At 36.3% G+C, this 19,493-nt stretch overlaps 1 protein-coding gene and 1 pseudogene across 4 annotated transcripts; one reads left to right on the top strand and one right to left on the bottom strand.

The window, feature by feature from the left end:
* Positions 1-6,692: 6,692 nt before the first annotated feature.
* LOC113290198 (GPI-anchored wall transfer protein 1-like) lies at positions 6,693-14,115 on the top strand. 4 transcript variants are annotated; one of them, XM_026539779.1, is made up of 7 exons: positions 6,693-6,836; positions 8,655-8,806; positions 8,911-9,438; positions 9,705-9,742; positions 13,182-13,255; positions 13,358-13,447; positions 13,860-14,115. In XM_026539779.1, exons 3-7 carry the CDS (start codon positions 9,356-9,358, stop codon positions 14,022-14,024), a joined length of 450 nt encoding a protein of 149 aa, XP_026395564.1. In that variant the 5' UTR covers positions 6,693-6,836; positions 8,655-8,806; positions 8,911-9,355; the 3' UTR covers positions 14,025-14,115. The 4 variants fall into 4 exon arrangements, 2 of the variants coding, with proteins under 2 accessions (XP_026395564.1, XP_026395563.1); XR_003331462.1 differs by lacking the exons at positions 13,182-13,255; positions 13,358-13,447; positions 13,860-14,115 and adding an exon at positions 10,519-11,706 and having other exon boundaries at positions 8,911-10,396; XM_026539778.1 differs by lacking the exons at positions 13,182-13,255; positions 13,358-13,447; positions 13,860-14,115 and adding an exon at positions 8,052-8,462 and having other exon boundaries at positions 8,911-9,827.
* Positions 14,116-14,585: 470 nt separating this feature from the next.
* On the bottom strand, positions 14,586-18,574 carry LOC113290200 (annotated as a pseudogene).
* Between the last annotated feature and the right edge of the window lie 919 nt (positions 18,575-19,493).

The following is a 19,493-nucleotide window of genomic DNA, read 5'->3' on the forward strand; positions in this document are numbered from 1 at the left end:
CCGGAGTCAACAAATCACATGGATAGATTAAGAGATGGATATAGAAAAACATAGATGGTTTTGATGTTGACTAGGTGAACGGTGTTTCTCATATCTGTCTGAAGGCCACTGCCAAAATGAACCTATCCTAAATGACTGAGATACTAGTCTGACTAATATCAACTCATTGGCATATACAAGGGAACCGGTGGTCGATAATCCCAACACAACTGACATATACAAGGGTACCAGTGGTCGACTTTATTGAATTTTATTCCGTTTGGTCTAATGGTTTGGTCTCAATTTTTCTTTTATCTTCTTTTTTTTTCATAACATTTTTTCTTTTTTCTCTTTTTTTTTTCTCAATATATATATTTTTTTCTTCTTTTCATCATTTTTTTTTTGTATCTCAATCACTCCATTTCACCCTAGCAATGGTAACAACTTGAATCGTGAACCCCACCTAATCACTTAGAGAAACATAGTTTAAAATGAAAAAAATAAAAACATAAGTGAAAAGGATTCAACGAGATATGGTGAAACTATCATGTTAGCTCTGTGCTTTTATGAATAGACTCTTTAGATGTTTCCATCTAGTCAGATTGGTTCCTCAACTCCTAAAACCAAAATGCTTACATCCACTTAGATTGGTTAGTTCTATCCTTAATAGGCATAAATTTCTAGGTTCTGGAGTTTATTTATTGCAACTAAAAGCCAAAAAGTGTTTCTTACCCACCCCCAAACTTAAATCTAACATTGTCCTCAACGTTTCTAAAGATGAAATTAAAATCATGAACAAGGAGAAACTGTTACCACTAGAGGGAAAAGAAATAAGGAAGGATATTACCGTATCACATGAGCGCGGGAGCCTCCCAGTAAATGCTAAATTTATAGTCATTAGATAGACATCAAATACCTCTAAAAGAATTGTCACCTTCCAAAGTCGTATACCAATAGTCGAAAAAATTGTGGGTCCATAAGACCAAATAGATCTAACGCAAGTATGAGACAACTGCACTGGTTTACAAAAATGAAAAGAAGGAGCACGTCCTCATCTAAGGTTTCTGTCAAGACAACTGGGTTTATCTGGGGTGCATAATTGAGCTTCATATGTATGTCTTGATAACTAGATTCATCCGAAAAATGGGTCTCTAATACCTGGGTTACCTCCTGGACAGTATCAAGAGGATCGGGTTGCGGAGTCTGAATAGACTCTAGTAATATCTCAGACGCACAAGGCTCGAGTCCCAAGTTAGGGACTTTAATTAGGGATACTTGACGATCACAAAAATCATCACTACCCCCAAACTTAGGGTTTTCACTACTCTCAGACAAACCTCTCATTATTGTTTGAATTTCCGGATCTTCCCAGTCCTTAAAATACTCAAGAGATTCTTCTAGTTCTCTAATCCCAAACTTAGAATTTTGGGTGCCTCTACATAGACTAGTCACGATGTTCCTAATTTCTATATATAAGCGGTCAGAAATTAGAAAAACGAGCACTGTCAATATATATAAGCGGCATGGAGGCATGACCGACATGGATTTTGCATTGTTTAGGCGGGGCCAAAATTAGAATTTTGGCATAGTTTAGGCGCGGCCAAAATTAGGGCTTGGCATTGGGCCAGAAGTTGCCATGCGTTTAGTGGAAAACTTGTATGGTTGATATTTGAATCTCAGGAGGAAGGGCGGTCGTTGATTGTTGCAACCCTTCGTTAGGAAGCCAGCGGCATGGCGGCATGGTAGGCATTGCTTTGGAATAGTGGTGCGGCTGGCATGGTGGCATGTCTTGGCGCGGAGATATGGGCATGGCATTCCTTTGGAACAGTGGTGCGGCTGGCATGGTTGGCATGCCTTGGCGCGGAGATGTGGCTGGCATGGTATATCATTGGCACTGTGGTGCGGCTGGCATGGTTGGCATGCCTTGACGCGGAGATGTGGCTGGTATAGTATGTCATTGGCACTGTAGTGCGGCTAGCATGCCTTGGCACAGAGATGTGTCTGGAATGGTATGCCATTGGCTTTGTGGTGCGGCTGGCATGGTTGGCATGCCTTGGCGCGGATATGTGTCTGGCATGGTATGCCATTGACACTGTGGTGCAGCTGGAATGGTTGTCTTGCCTTGGCACGAAGATATTGCTGGCATGGTATGCCATTGGTACTGAAAATTTGGCATCCTAACGGCTACGCAATATATAATCCAAGGAGAATACTAAGACAAGTTTATTGCGTCCAAATGGATCCCGACGTGTATCATGAAAATTTCACATTGCAGGTTGAAGGAACAAAGAACTCTGAGAAGTATTTTGAGCCAAAACATGAACCAACTCCTGCGGTAGCACATTTGAATGCACTTATTACCTACCACGTAACACAAGCTGATTTTGTACCTTGTGAGGGAGATGTAACTGCATGTGATGAAGCTTATATGGAGTATTATGAAGAAATTAGTCATCGTTTTGTGATAAATAAAGAACAACAAGCTAATACTGATGCGGCGAAGGAGAAGGAAAATGAGAGGGAGGCTAAGAGAGCTCAGAAGGAGGTGCCTATTTGTGGAGAAGAAGCTAAAAGGTTATGGGATAATGTGGTAAGAAAATTTCTTTCTCTTATGCTTTTTGATTTTTTCAAACTATTGGAAAAATATTTACTGGTTCTTAAAATTGGAATTAGGTGTTGAAGGGTTCGAAATTGTTGAAGAAATGGATGGCTAAAATCAAAAGTGGAGAGCCGATGGAGACTAAGGAACAAACAACATACTATAAGCAGTGGGAGGGTCTCATAACTAAAAGAATGGTGAAGGCCAAGTAGGTCTAAGCAATTAAAGAGGGGTCGAAAACAAGGTGAAGGTTCAGGTCGCGATGTGGACGAAACCGGTGGAGGAGACGAAACCACAAGTGATGAGGAAGTTCGTCCCAAAACTCTTGGTAAACAAGGAGGTGGCAAGAGGGGTCGTAAAAGTGGTCGTTAGTGATTTTGTATGATTTTTGTTTCAAAAAACATCTTACTTATGGATTTCGTATAGTTTAATTTGGTGTGTTTGTGTTTTTTAAACAATTACTTAAGGATTTCGTAGTTTAGTATATATAACACTTTTATATTTGTTTTAGAACCTTGTTTGTGTTTTTAATTTGTATTGGGTTTGTGTTTTCAATGTTATAAAACTGAAATGTTGTAATACAGTATGGAGTTCGGTAACCTGTGATAAAATACTATTCACCGAACTGCTTGTTCGGTGACCTGGTAAAAATGTATCAGGTTGCCGAAGTCTCAGTTCGGTTACCTCACAACATTTTCATTGGTTACCGAACTCTGTAGACTGAAACAGTTAGCTTTGGTCCAATAGATATTATTTCAGTTAGCAGATCATTATTCCTTAGGTCACCGAACTCTTCTCTGGAGACTCAAATTTTTGTTATTGGACATGTTGGAAAAAGGATTCTCTTGAAGCATAAATCACATAGACCAGATCTTAGGTTTGTTTTGGAGTGTTTTTGGAATCGTATATATGCTCAGTTTGGCCGTGAGCCTTCATTATCAGGTTCAGTTACCTCTTGTATTTATCATATAACCGAACTACATGTTCGTTTGGCAGATCCAATTTTCTTAGGTCACCGAACACTCCTCTGGAGACTCAATTTGTTCGTATTGCACCTATTCATCAAATTACACCATATATGGAACGTACAAAGCATATTATGTGCTAGTTGGAACACTTCCTCTATTGCATTCATCAATGAGACATCATTATCCGTCACCATAACCCCGGGAATATCATCACCTCGGAAGAAAGCCTTAACTTGTTGTAGAGCCCAAATGTAACTAGGTTCTTTATCATCTCTTAAGAAACAAAACACCATGGTAAATGGTGACTTTGTTGAAGTACGCCCAACAATATTAAACAATAACATCTCATACTTGTTAGTCTTATAAGTGCAATCCATTATTAGAACTTGATATAAGTATTGAGTCAATTTGACACTCGTCGGATGCCCAATAAAGAGTTGTGTTATCTCTCCTTCCGAATCCACATTCTTTTGAACCGCGTCCAAAAGAAATAATTGTTGCATTACTTTTCTATCTCTCCATTCCTTCCTTTTAATTGTCTCAATTGCATTGTTAATGGTGGACAAATATGAGTGGTTATCCTTGTTATCCTCATTTAGAATTTGAAGCATTTGAAGTGGTGAAATATTCATTTTCCTCATTTTAGCTACCATGTCCATCTCTTTAAGAGTTAGCTTTGCCGCCATGAAGTGTCCTTCAAGATGCTCCGTACGAGGGTGATTATGACAACCTTGCATAACCTTGTAGAGAACCCATCCACCCAAATCATTGTTTAAATTAAATGCAAGCTTGATGGGCATTTAATCTTCTTTGAGAAAGTTTTGTTCTTCCTATTTGTCTTTCCTTTATAAACATAACCATTTCTCTTGTGGCTTTTCTCGGGATCACCGCTTCTCTCACAAACCATTTCAAAACGAGTTTTGCTTTCTCTCCCATTCAATACTAATACGCACATGTCTTTTTTATGCATGTTGTCTAACCCAACTCTTTGCATCTTCCGGAGTTGTGAATACCAAGTCATTCATGTAGTGATGTGATGTGTCATCGTACAAAATACCAATCGGGGAAGGTTGGTTTTCCATTGGTTCAAGTGGATCACATGGAACCTACAAGTAATAAAACAACTTCAATACCATAAACATTTAACCCTTAAAGTTTGGTAATCTAACTTTTTTACCGACCCTACCGAACTAATAGTTCGGTTATGTAGTTTCCAGAATTATATTGGGCCTTACCGAATTCTGTATTTAGATTTTCTATGTGAAAGTTCAGCCATGAAACTGAAAAACTCGACTAAACCGAACTCAAGGGTTCGGTTAGAAACGAATATACATATATTCTGCGACATTACCGAACATAAAGTTCGGTAACAAAGAGATTGATATCGACTAAACCGAACTATGCACTGTAAACTGTATAAAAATAGCTCGGTTACATGTTCTGGGGATTACATAACCGAACTCTAAAAAAACACCATTAACATGTAGTTCGGTTACCTGCGTGTGCTAAATTTAGTAACCGAACTACACATTAAGAACAGTTCGGTTACCTCGCAAGCTAAATTTGGTTACCGACCTAGGTTGACCTAACCGAATTTTTTCCAAAATTTTTGAGTTTGGCCAAATTTTTGCACAATTCAACCTACATTAACAAAATATGAGGCATACCTGAGTACCCATAGCTTCATCTTCAGGTTGTGGCTGATAAAATCCATCATATGTTTGGTTAGTTTGAGTTTGGGGCAAAAAGCTTTCATCATCTAACAAATAACTAATTTCCGGATCATTAGAAGTATTGACAAATACACTATGAGGTGAAGGGGGTTCTGATTCTGACGATGAGGTATCATCACATGAATCACTCAAATCATAATTACTAAACTCAAAAAAAGATTTTTTGGGTTCACACATCTTCTTATTCATATTTCCTTCTTCTTTTTCTTATCTCTCAATAATAATGTTATAACAAAACAATCTCACTAATATAACTCACTAATCACTAATCACTAATCAGTTATTAATCATTACACTAACACTAATCAATCATCACACTAACTAAGTTTATCATCAAGGGTAAAGTAGGTATTTAAAAAAAATTCAGATAAGGGGTGACCGAAAATTACTACCAATATCCATCCCAAAAACTTGAGAGTAGTCCCCCACCTTTTTTGAGTAGTCCCCAAAAAATCATTCTAATTTTTTTCCTGATGCAAAGAATAAGTTATTGTTTAACGGTCTGTTAGAGCAATATCCAAAGACAGTTGCGACTCAATGACACCAGGAGGCTTATCATACTAGACAACTGATTTAAGTGTTTTTTCATAGTGCCCCACCCAACCAAATATCCTAGTTCCGCAGCTGAATGATTTTAATATCATCAAATCCATAATTGGGTACTAATACATTCATCAAGTTGGTGTCTCAAAGAATGCATAAGAAACTCATAGAACACATGCCTACAAAAAAAAAATTAGCACCAAAACCCAACACCAAGCAATAAATGCAAGTAGTCCAAATGAAGCAAAATACTGTAATTTGTTTTTAAAAGAACCAAAAACTAAAAAAAGAAAGAATAAATGGAATGAATCATTCAAGGAGCGATTTCAACTACTTTGTTATGAAGTGAATCCCTTTAATTTAGTGAAACTCGCCAGCACTAAATTTTTTACCGATAAAAAAAAAGAAAAAAAGTGAATCTAACTAATTTATAATACTAATTAATCGGGAGCGTTCTACCTATTAAGAAAACCAGTAGGATTAAAAAATTTGTTGATTGTTATTTGATATAAAAGTGGGATAAATTGTTTTCAATTAAGAACTGAGGTTTTCGATTTTATCATATTATGAACCCTCAAACTAAATGTTTTGCGGTGTCATTATAATATAGTGGTAAAGTCATTGGATTTTTTATCTTTTTTTTATACTAGTGATCGGATTCGAAACTCCCAATATCAAATTCTTTACTAATCTGAAAGAAAAAACTAACTGCTTGCATTTATGAGTTAGGATTCTTTCATTTATTACTGTCGACTCAGGTAGTAGAGTAACAATTTCCCGACCCATGTAAGGGGCCGGGCTGGTCTACTGTTCTTCTGACTCTATTAGAACACCCCGCGGAACTGAAATCAGTCCAACTTTTGGCCTCCCTCCAAGCTCTAGGTAGGCGAAGTTTTCCCCCAAATATCTAGGGCAAATGCATAAAATCCTCTTATAATCTTAAAATCTCCCATTTTTTCTTCAATTCTACCATTAATATTTCCTCAGGCAACAATTGATCTGCGCTCTGCAAAGGTTTGATTTTTCTTTTCTTTTCTTTTGCTGTAATTGTGAGTATTTTGAACTGATTTTGTACTTCATTTTCTCACTGAGTATCAAATTGTCTCATGTTTTAATAGTTCTAATTTGATGTTCTGTTTCATCATTTCTTTGAATTTAGCATATCTTGTTCATTTAGGGTTCAATTAGAACCAAGAAACACCGAGTTAGAATTAAAATTGGTTGGCTATCCTAGTCAAGTAGAGTGAAGAACTTTTAGGTTTTAATTTCATAAATTTTCTATCTTTCTTAAATTGTATGCTAAATAGTAAGTATGTCTAAGCAGCCACTCATCAATTTTTATTTCCACAGCATCTTGAATCTTGATTTCCATGTATTTTTGTTGAGCGAAACCGAATTCATCATCTCTATAGAAATGTAGTGCACAAGCTAAACGTGTTTACGTCTTCTGATTTCACATCAGTAAAGAAAGCTCTTCGCACTTGGCTGTCTTAGTTACTAGTCTTCCAACTAAAAGTATTCGTCCAATAGTTAAAATTCCTAGAGAGTTCTTATCATTTCAATACTAAACACTTTAGTATTGCCTCTGACGGAAAACAGTGAGGAGAATTTGTGGTACTGATCGACTGACTAACAGCCATAAGGTGTGAGTCTTGCTGATTTAGACAATAGAACTAAGAAACCTGATATTAGGATACCCGCCGCTACCCAACTTTCGAAATTGTAGATTAGGCAATTTCCGACATGAAACCATACACGATAGCTGACTTCCCAAGAACTAGTTAAGTAGCTAGAGTTAATGTATCCACTGCACTAGGTTTTATAAACAGGATCATTCAGAAACTCGATGTATTGCACGGCATAGTGTCGTGCACGTGTGTTAGTATACGCAGACAGGATTTTAATCGTCAAACTAAATTGCTTGTTGGATGTTTACCTTTTCCAGGTTACCTCATTGTAAGTTTGTTTTTACTAACATATTTTTTATAACCAGCAGATGAACTGGTAGTTTTTTGCACTTTATTGGCGATTTGAGTTTCAACATTCTAATTTCTTACTAAAGTTCCAAATTTCTAAGTACGTACCACAAACTGGTTTTCTAGAAATATGGTTGGAAAAATTTCTTCATTACTACATTACTACTGCTGGACATACCTCTCCAATAAAGTGGTAACTGTCATCTAAGGTTTGTAGCCCTGTAGTTCCTACTAACCCATGATTTTGTTGTAGTTGTTGCTTCTTTAAGGTTTAAGATCGCTGCGTAATTCCCTCTCCATGGATTCACCATCATCCAAATTCGTTTGGATAATTGAGAACTTTTCTAGCTTGAATGACAAAGAATTTCATTATTCTGATTATTTTTTAGCAGGTGGTTGTACATGGTATGTGCACTACTTTCCCATCCATCACTTAATTGGTTATGTATGCGAGAATGTAGATTTGGTGGTATTTGTTGCTTTCAATGCTTCTGGTATCTACTCTTTCTCATTAGGTCGATAGGGATTCATCCCAAGGGTCGCACAATCGGAAAACACTTTTCGATGTACCTTATGTTTAAGGGTCTGGATGATAAATCTTATAATAAAAAGTTCAGCTTATCCGTTTTTAATCAGAAAGATCACCAGAAAACAGTGAGACAAAGTACATATATATTTTCTTTGTTTTACACTTTCTTTTTTGTTTCAGATTTTCTCCCTTATCAGTACTTATAGAGAAACTCAGCAAAGATAACATACTATTATTATCTGCACTAAAAACTAGATTATTATTTAGAGAAACTTTCCCCATGTCTACAATAATTATTTTGTACTTCAAAACTTATTGTGTCTGCAGGTGGGCAATATACTCGTAACACAGGCAGTGGGTTTTCATCAGTCGTGCTCCTTTCTGATCTTCATGACCCTGCTAAAGGATTTATTATAGAGGACACTTGTATAATTCAAGCTGAGATTACTTTTGTTATGTCTAATGCTTTTAATGTGGAGGTAATGTTTTGTTTAGCTATCTCCTTTTAAAATAACTCTAAGATTTCCTTAATTATCTTCTAATTTAAATAATGAAGCAGTATTGGGGTTTTCGATCTTTGTAGGTGCCTTTAAGTACTGCTGGAAAACCTTTTGAAGGAGACGGTGCAGTTGTATTCTATGATGACAATTTTGAAATTGTGGGAAACTTCAGTGTTTTGAAAAGGCAAGCATCTTGATACAGAAAGATTTGGCTGAAATATGGCCATATAGCTTCGACGAAAGTTGTGCCTGCCTCGTCATACAATAGCTTAGTCACTACGGTTGCGGATATTATGAATTCTGTTAGTGATATGTATCGTTGCCGTCTTATTGAGGTATCTGCTGAAATGATTGGTGCATGGGAAAATAAAATAAAATTGGCCGAGGAGCTTCAGTTTAGTGTTAAATGGCTTAGAGTCCGTCTCAATGATGTAAAAAGAGATTTCAACAATGGGCGGATTGAGAAACTTAAGAGGGAAGCAGAGAAAAACCCAGGACTTTCACAGCCCCCGAAAGTGAAGGTGGAGAATGAAGTTGTTGATGAATTCAAAGAGATCAGCGTACCAGGCTTTGTGTTTGAAGGGATGTTATAAACCAGCCAACTGGGTGAGGTAACCTTTTACTTCCAATCATGAAGAAACTGATATTGTCATTTGGTAGCTAGAAAAAAAATCTGAATTTAAGTGTTGTAGGAAAATGAGTGTCTCTGATATTTGAAGGATGTGCTTTTTGTCATTGACTGCAAAAGTGCTTTGAATTTTGTTAATAGTCAGATTAAGTCACCAGCTATTGTGTAGAGTTTAGAAACTCTCTTCTGTGTAGTACTTTGTAAGAGTAACTTGTAGGCTGATTGTTTAGCCTCTTTTGGTCAATTCAGGTTCGTGGCATCTCTCTCTTGGATAGTTTACTTGCAAGGTATTAACTACCACATTTTGCAATTTCTGGTTTCTTAAATGAAGTTGTTTTCTCCGCCAAAAAAATTGTGGTTGTTTCTACTTCATGACTAGCTGTTTCTTATGATACCATTAATTATTAGTTACTGCTAACTAAATCTAGACTAAGATATTTTGGCAATGACTTGGTTATCTTACGTACTGTTGTTTTTCTTATACCGTCTGTTTTTAGTTCTCATTGATGTATCACATGCCAGGCCCTTAAGTTTTTCCTATTAGATATTTCCTCCTGTGCAAAGGCTCGGGTCTAGGATGTCCTTACCTTCATTTAAAAAAATAATAATCTACCAGTAATTAAACATCCCAATACTAGTAGCTGTAGGGCTTAATCTACCTCTACCTCTCCATCTTCCTTTTTTTTTTTGAGAACTACATGCTACCTGGTGTGTCTCTCCCTATCCTCTCTTATGTTGCAGGAAAGATTATACTGACGATGTGTACAAGAGAGTATTACAGTATGAGCCAGCAGAAGCATTAAGCATCTGTCCAGGGAAGCTTAGATGCAGTTGAGGAAATCAACCAAACAGGCTAGCATTTCCTGTTGCAAATCTGATATGTCAGTCAAGTCAGCCTTGATATGCCAAGTCTTGCAAATCTGAACCTCTAACTACAGATGGTAAATTTGCCTTTCCTTTTCAACAAATCTTAAACTAGATTCACCCAAAGTTGCACTATGGGCCAATGGAAGTAAAAAACAGGCAATTTTGGTAATAGTAAGTCTTACTGCTTGATGAGTAGGTTATCAGGTGGACTGCGGACTCCAACGTGTCCTATTATAAATTACCAAATTCAGAACATGAGGTCCTAAATCAGGATGATAAGATCTTTTTTAAATAGTCTTCCACTCAGGTACCCAACACATTGTTTCTGTAACCATCGGCTCATTGCTTCATTCCTCTGTATAAGTTTTTGGTAATGAGGAATATACCTTTTCTTAAAAGAGAAGAAAAAGCAGAAACAGATGTGGGTATGTCGAAAGTGTTGAGCCTCCCAGAAGAGATTCAGGTAAATATCTTTTGAAAGTTACCAGTGAGTTCAATTTTAATTTGTACGTGGGTACGCATGCAAACCCCAGCGTAATCTTATTCGTAGTTATAACCCGTAAGTTTATTAGGTATCACCTTACTCTTAGCGCTCAGAAAAATAACCCTGGTTTCATGGTCGGAATTTGAACTCACAAAGTAGTAAACCCAATATTTTCACCACAGATTATGCATCGATATCTTCCTCAGCATCGTGGTCATCAGGATTACATGATGTATGCATGGGTGGAAGCTATCCAAATGGATTACCCGTTTAAGTTAATTAAGTTAAAAGAGTTGGGATTCTTGGTTCCTGTAACAGTCTGATTTTTTCTTAGGTACTTTGGGTACTAGTAGAAGTGAATTTGATGAATGCAGGGAGAAGCTTCTGACTCGAAGGATGAAAGACTACAGAATGCCCGACTCTTGGACTAGATATGGCAAAATTTCCACTTCGCAAGCTTCTCTGATCTTTAGAAGATGCTGCAAGAGAACGGAACGAATAGAGAGACTAGCTGCACTTAATAATTCCAGTACTTGACATTTCTCTTTTCTTATGATTTTGCATTTTGATTTTTTGATTTTTTGATTTGATTGTTTTGATTTTATTTTGCATTTCTTTTTACCTAGGCTTATTCATGTAACCATATATTATTTTTAGTAGGAATTACCAATAGGTACCATTATAGTGTTCTTAGTTAGTGGCAGGTCCACCCATTAAAGCCCACTAATCAGAGGTCCATAATTAAAAGAAAACATGAAAATGAACCAAATTTTTTAAGCCCAGGTCCTGTACACGTGTGGAACATATGAGGACGTATTTTTAAATACCGAAAATACCCTTAAGTATATAAAGCAGTAACCAAATCCATTTCTTCTTCATTTCTCGATCTATTCTTCTTCTTCTTCTTCATTTTCTCATTTGTGGTTCGGTGAAAAGCTCCGGCTATGAAGATCTTCTGAGGAGTTGATCAATTCGTGAATTCAAAATAAGATTAATCGGTAGGTTCACTTCCTTACTGTTGGTATAGTTTAGGTTTTCATTTTCCTTTCTTCTTCAAAAGCTAATTTTAATTTAGGTTTTTTTTCTTCTCGGATTAGAGAAAATTTTATGTTTATAGCAAAATCTAATGTTTAGGTATTAGATCTGATGTTGATTCGGTTATATTCAAAGTTTTGTCATTGTTTTTGGATTCTATCAGCGTTTTTTAATTGATTTTTGGGTTCGATCCATGAGTACGTATATGTAATACTGAAATATTTGTTTTCATTCTGAGGTATTTCGTAAGTTGATTTACCTATACTGATCTTTATTTTAAGTTTTTTTATTGATCTATCTTAATCTGAGATCCAAATCTCTTGATTTGATGGGAAAAAGAATTCAAAATTCAGATTTTAAGGTTCCGAAAAGAGGAATTAAATTCAGTTTTTTTGTGTTTATGATCTTCATGCTTGATTCGTTAATTTTTTACTTCAATTTTGGTAAAAATACTTTAGATCTAGATAGATAGTGATGTTTTATGTTCATTTCATTATTAGATCTGATGTTTTAACTCGGTTTTGTTGGTCTTTGGTTTGTTTTTAGTTTGCTTTTGTGTATTAATCATCAGTACATATATGATGTACTGAAGGTTTTTGATGAAAATAGTCCAGATCTAGTTATAAAATCATGTTTTACGTTTGTTTCGTTTGTAGATCTAGAACTTTAGTTTCATTTTGTTGGCTTTTGGTTTGGTTTCAGTTTAGTTTTATGTATTAACCATCCGTATGTATATGACGTACTGATTTTTCTGTGTTTACTATGCTTCTATATTGTTGGTTTCAGTTTTTTCTTGTGTATTAAACATCAGTACGTATATGACGTACTGTTTTTATGAATCTTGATCGTAATTATTCGATTTTTTGGTTAGATTTTGATGGTTTTAGCTTATTTGAACTCTCAATTTGATTTTCTAGTTATTTTCTTTCTTTATTTTCTCAAAATCATACTAATCATACTTGTTAAGAGTACTAAGAAGCTATGTGGTGTAAGGCGTACTTTTGAACACGCTGGTTATGAATTTCTTATTTATTGTTCTTCCAACCCTTCTTTTTCCTACAATGAGTGCACTTTTGAACTATTGCTTGGAGTGTAATTCCTTATCATTTATACATTTTTTTATGAATCTATATTCATGCCAAGTTCCAGCAGAATGGACAAATATATGTGTGATTTGCTTGATATTGTTGTTGCTCTTCTGCATTGGAGACAAAAGGTAAAAGTATGGATCATTTGGTTGTTCAAACTCTTCTTTCAGTTGAATTTGTTGCTCACATAACTTTAGAGTGATGGAGTTTGTTCGGTGAGAGGAGACCTTTACATTTCTTTCTATATGTCAGGTTCATATTCAGAAAGAGGATCTGACCTTGCATATTCCGTTAGGGCAAATGTTTCAGCATATAGAGTTTCCATGGTATGCATTCTAGTTCTGATGTTAATATATTAGTTTGTTACATTATTTCGTGCTTTTCAAGTCCTACTTTCCCTCACAAGGAATGATGTGATTACACTGCAGATAATTGTTACGTGCTTGTGCATCTTGGTTGTGGATTTCACAATATATCCTCGGCGATATGCTAAGACTGAGACTTATTGTACTGGACTGGTAAGCTCCTGCTTGCTAGTTCCGTAAATTGCTTGTCCCTTTTTACTCCCAATAGTTGCAAACAATTTCAATGGAAAATCACTTAATGGAACAATAGTTGAATTTGATTGTTCCTGAGAAGCACAGCAAGTTCGTCTCAAATTTGACAACATTTGGCTGTTGTCGAGGTGCTATAAATTTCTATAATTCTCTGTGACATTGTAATATTCTAGCATCTGAACTGATCTATTACTTAATGTTATTCTCGATTAGTTAACATACATCGAGAAACTAATCTTAGGAATTGGGGAATTCCCACTCTTGTTTCGATTATGTTTTATTCAGAGTTTTGTCACTTTTTTTTGTTTGATCCATGAGTACATATGCGCAATACTGAAATATGTGCTAATTTATTTATAATTGATTCTAACAGATATGTACTTTACCTAGAAGCGGTGCAGCAGATATGTACTCGAATTGTAAGCAGCGGATATATACTCGAATTTGTAAGAAGTGCGACAGATATGTACTCAGATTTGTAAGCAGTGCGGCATATATGTACTCAAATTTGTTAGCATATATGCACTCGAATTTGTGAGCAGTGTGCCAGATATGTACTCAAATTTGTAAGCAGTGTAGACACACACGTTTGGTAGTAGGGGGTATTATGGTCATTTCTATTTTTTTAATTAATTTTGGACCTCCGGATAAAAAAAATTCTGGTTGGACCTTACTATAAATAACTATATGGGCTTTGGACCAATCAACAAATTTTCCTTATTTTTAAGCTATATTGTTGTTAATTCGAATTTAGTAGTTTGATTAATGTTGTGGATTAGAAAATGAAGCTACGGCGAAGTTAAGTCTCCCAAAAGAAACTCAGGTGGGTATGTTAATGAAATTACCAGGGAATTCCATCTTAGTTTGCAGGTGCAGAACGCAAAATTTGGTCTACTTTTCTTTCTGACACTAAATTTGTTAAGAATCGTCTTAATGACATTCAAACCAACAAGAACCCTAGACTCATCTCAACTCATACATCCCATTTCAGGTTGAGTCATGAATTTATAATAAAAAACAACAGTGACATCATATGGAAGGTTGCCGCAAAGGAGTTTTCGATCATGTCAAAAGACTCCTTTAACAATAAAAATCTTAATACACAAACATAAAACTTTTATATATAATTAAACTAGTAAACATACACCGTTGAAACTCAAGACCACACACATCAGTGGCTGGTTACAACACAAATACATAACAGTCTTACATATAATCCTTACAGTACACACAATAACGGTTTTATCTTGGGAAATCACACAACACTCAACAATCCACGCATGATATCACTTGTATTTTACTTATAACATAATGTAGTATATAGTTTTTTTTTCTCGCCCCGCTGCCTATGACTATACTCCTACTCCTGTTGCTTGCTGTAGTGGAGAGTAGTACTGAAATAAGGCAAATGGACTTAGAATTTTGTTTTATTTATTTTTTTTCTTCCAACTTTTTACCTCTATCACACATGTCTATGTCGATATAGGTAGGGGAATATTAATGCACACACTTAGCTCGTGCCAGTATAGCAGATGCTATAATGTGTGAGACTGTAAAGCAAAAAGAAATCCACACATGAAAACGTGCACTTATTTGGAGGCCAGATTGAAAGTGACTCGAGACTAGCGACGGAAGCTTCTAACTGGGCGAGGTGGGTCACCCTCTGCATCATGGAGCTTGACGAGAGTGTAGATGCCTGACCCTGCTAGTGCACCCAATGTTGTAGTTGCCTGATGCCACCGCTGGACCCAGTGTCCTCACTGGATTCATTGATCCACCACTAGCTGGCCTGCCAACCCATACCATTGGCAATGTCAATCACCGCACTTGAATATTCAGACAACCTTGAAATCGAAAAACCGTGTAATTTATCTAGAGCATCAGAATGAAAGAGTGCATCATCTTTGGAAGAAAAGAAAACGATTTACCCGGAGATTAGAATATTCTGCATGACAGTTGCTCCGACTGCTATTCCTGCCAGTTCTCCAACCTGAATCAGCAATAAGGGTGCAATACATTGGTCTATTAATTCTAACTCCAACAATTTCTTTTTCTTCTTTTTTTTCTAATTCCAAATTAATATATTTCTACGTACCGCACGAGTATCCGTTGCAACAGCCGTGACAACAAACATGAGAATGAAGGTGATAATAAACTCAAGAGCAAAGGCTTGAGCAAGAGTGTTTGAAGGAATAGTAACACCACCAGACATGTAGGGGTTAAAAACACCCTTGAGGGCGAAAGAGGCACATATTGACGCAGAGACCTGAGCTAATATGTAAGCAGGAACTTGAGTCCATGGAAAATGTCGGAATGCTGCAAAAGCGATGGTGAGGGAAGGATTGAAATGTGCCCCTGATATGTGACCCGTGGATAATATCAGTACCATAACAGCAAGTCCAGCACAAGCTGCATTCCCTATGGTGTCTCAACACCGTCGTACTTCTGGTTCAAAATAGGTCCGGCCGAGGCCGCAAACATCAATATGAAGGTCCCTACGAACTCTGCTCTTAGCTGTAGCATGAAACCATCTTAGATGCATTTACTAATGACAAATAAACTCAAAAGTGAAACAAAATTGGTCTTCATTATGAGTAGTTAGATAGTTAACTACTCACTTGTTTTCTCTTGGAAATTTTATAGTAGAAAAATGTAAATAATTTATATCATCTCCATAGAAAGTCAATATATATTAACTTAATTAATGCTGGGCGGTGAGTAATCTTATTCTGAATTTTAGACAAGTTATTGATTCAGGGTTGTATGATTATGACACTATTGATAGCAATGCTGGCTAGGAAAACTTAAGTCAAACTCCAAATTCTTCGAATATCTAGCAGCCATGTGCATGATTGATCCCACAATTGAAGATCTGTACACTTCAACCGATGCATGAGATCATGCATAAACAACTACGTACTTTTTCTTTTTACTTTATAATTGGAAAAAGAAAAAGAGAATAAAAGAAGAAGAAGATAGTACCCTAGTTAGCAATTCAGGATTCGGCAAACGTACGGAACGGCAAACGTACGAGTATTATACGGTTTTGTAAAATCCAGATTCGGTCCAAAATCCGGTCAACGGGACGTGATTCGCTAGTAATTCGGAACGACATACGTACGTGTATAATTCGATTTATAAATGTGAGTTCGGCTCTGAAAATTTGGTATCTATATATAACAAATAATTTGTATTTATAAGGTCACAGACCAATTTTTATGCATATGTGTGAGTTATTTAAAGAAAAAATAAACTTAATATGATGATATTAATAATATATACAACATTAGTTATCCAAGAGGACGTCGTATGGTGGTTTAGATGCTTGGTTAGTGAGTTTGAGATCTCTCTCACCTTCACCTTCAAATCTCTTCAGTCGTTTTTCTTTCATAAAAATTACAACACGTCTAATATTCGGTCGTGTATGCTCGGAAGGCAGTAAAGCCCAAAAAATGGGGTCTTTGAAAAGTAAAAGCTAAAGAATTTATAGCGAATTAAGCGGACGTATCATTCGGGATACGTAAAATTCGTGAACGATTCGCAAATAATCCGGAAATGCCACATAATACGCGACTTGGGTTCGGAGTTGCAAACGTACGCGAATAAGACGGTAAAATTCGTGATACGGAAAAATTCGCGAATGATTCGCGAATCATTCGCGAACTTACTAACTAGGGATAGTACTACTGTATTCATATATGTACCTTCCTGCCAAGAGAGACGTCCGGTGGTCGGAATTCGGTGACACACATATGGCCGGGTGTCCATGATTCAACTGGGAAACACTTGCCTCGTGGCATGGACTTCCTCTCCCTTTCGTAGGAAAATGAGTCGATTCTCATCGATGACATCAACGGCGTTGGTGTTCCGGGGGCGTTTGCCAAACGTTCTCAATCCCGTTCGCATCAACTTCCGGAATTTTTTTTTTGGTTTTTAACAATCTAAGAGGGACTGATAGACGGGATACGTAGGAAACTAAACACAAGCAGACTAAATTTTCTTTTGTTTTGTTTTTTTTGGGGAAATATCTCTAGTAAAAGAAAGTAAACAATGAAAGATGGAACCAATTTACATGATTGGAAGGTTTTTATAGATGTATTTCTAAGTAATAGATTGAATCCTTGCCAGTTTAACAATCAATAACTATTTGATAAATCCTATAATGATAAGACGAATTTAGAGAACAAGACTAATTTAATTTTTTTTTGATAAATATCCGAGAGAAAATCGATTACATGCTTGTAAAGCTTTTTTAAAAGTAGTTTTAAGGAATACTAAAGATACAGGAATCCAGTTTCAACAATTAAAATTCAAGATTTAATTCTCCAAATACGCATACATACATGAAGAAGCTGAGAATAATGCTCCAAATGAAGAAACGAACTGAAGTGCGCGTAGAGAAAAAGATGAAGATCCAAAAAATGAGACGACGATGAACAGCTAGAACACAAAAGGGTGATGATAACAGAAAAAAATCGAAGTTACAGAACTGGTTGTAGTAGTAGGTGGTGAGCAATTGGATAGATGAATGCGGGTTTCTTATATAGTAAAATGGAAAAGGAAATTAAAAAAATTATTTGCCTTTGTTCTTAATTTGTGTCTCGGGTTCTTGATAATTAAGGCGCTTTAAAATATTGTTAATCGTCGCTGATAAACAAAAAAAGAAGAAGAGGAAAATGTAATGCATACGACTTTGAGGACGAGACAGAGAGAGAGATCTGAAAGAAAACAAAAGCTGAGGTCGATGCTGCCAAATCAATCAAAACCACCAGTTAGATGATGATGAGTTGGTACCAAATAATCAGAGATTTCCTATGGGACCCTTCGGAAGAGGCTTAGATATCAAATCCTTGAAGAATATGAATAGGGTCTTGATTTCAAAGTGGTGGTGCCGTTTTAATAAAGAAAAGACAGTCTTATGGAGAAAAGCCATGGCCTCCAAATATGATACTATCCAGTTTGAGAGAGACAAAAAAGCCGAGACCTCCCAACAAATGCGGAGTTTGGAAATGTATTTACTGTATGTTAAATTGCTTTAAACTTTGCTCGAATCTGAATGTAGGGGATGGAAATACTATTAGATTTTGGGAGGATACTTGGGTTGGAAATCAACCCTTCAACCTGAAGTATCCTCATATATATCGAATCGCCACTACTAAGAATTGGACTATCAAGCAATCTGTGGAGCCCATAGATAATGGGGGGGGGGGGGGGCTTGGAATTTTGGTTTAAGTAGAAGACTCTCCGATGCTCATATTGAAGAAGTAACTGACCTCATTTCTAGTATCCAGGATATTTGTGTGGGGTCTGAAGAGGACACTCTTTCTTGGTCGATTGATAAAAAAGGGATCTTTACGGTAAAATCTGCTTATTCTTGGTTTGCAAAGGAGCGGGATTTGGAGACGAAGAACCTAAGTATTTGGTCGAGGTCTTGGCCACATAAAGTTGGTTTCTTTTTATGGCAGGTATACCACAAACAAATAGCTACTCAAGATGTGCTTTACAGAAAAGGAAAATTGATGGTCAATGGTTGTATTTTGTGTCGCAAAGATGGCGAATCTGTTACTCATTTACTGTTCCATTGCCTTTTTTCAACAAAACTATGGCAATGCTTTATGTCTTTTGCAAGGATTGATTGGGTAATGCCGAATTGCATTGATATTATAATTAAGGTCTGGAGAATCAAGAATTTGTCCCCAATTGGTGAAGTACTTTGGCAAGTTCTACCGGCGGCGATCACTTGGACCATTTGGAACAGCAGAAATGATGTTATCTTCAACTATGCGTCAACGGATGAAGACCGGGTGATCCATCAAGTGAAGATTCAAGTTTATAATTTGTGTAGAAATTCCGAACCTCTCAAAAGGATCTCTATAGAAAATGTTACAGTGAATTGGTCTCAATTCTTTGTAGCTTAATGGGTTGTAAGTTTTTGGGTTGCTTTTTTTCTTTTTTTTTGAAAAAGTTCGGCTTGAATTTTTCTTTGTCTTCTCTGTGTTTGTGATCT

The sequence above is a fragment of the Papaver somniferum genome, chromosome 6, assembly GCF_003573695.1.
Source record: "Papaver somniferum cultivar HN1 chromosome 6, ASM357369v1, whole genome shotgun sequence".
Classification (NCBI taxonomy): domain Eukaryota; kingdom Viridiplantae; phylum Streptophyta; class Magnoliopsida; order Ranunculales; family Papaveraceae; genus Papaver; species Papaver somniferum.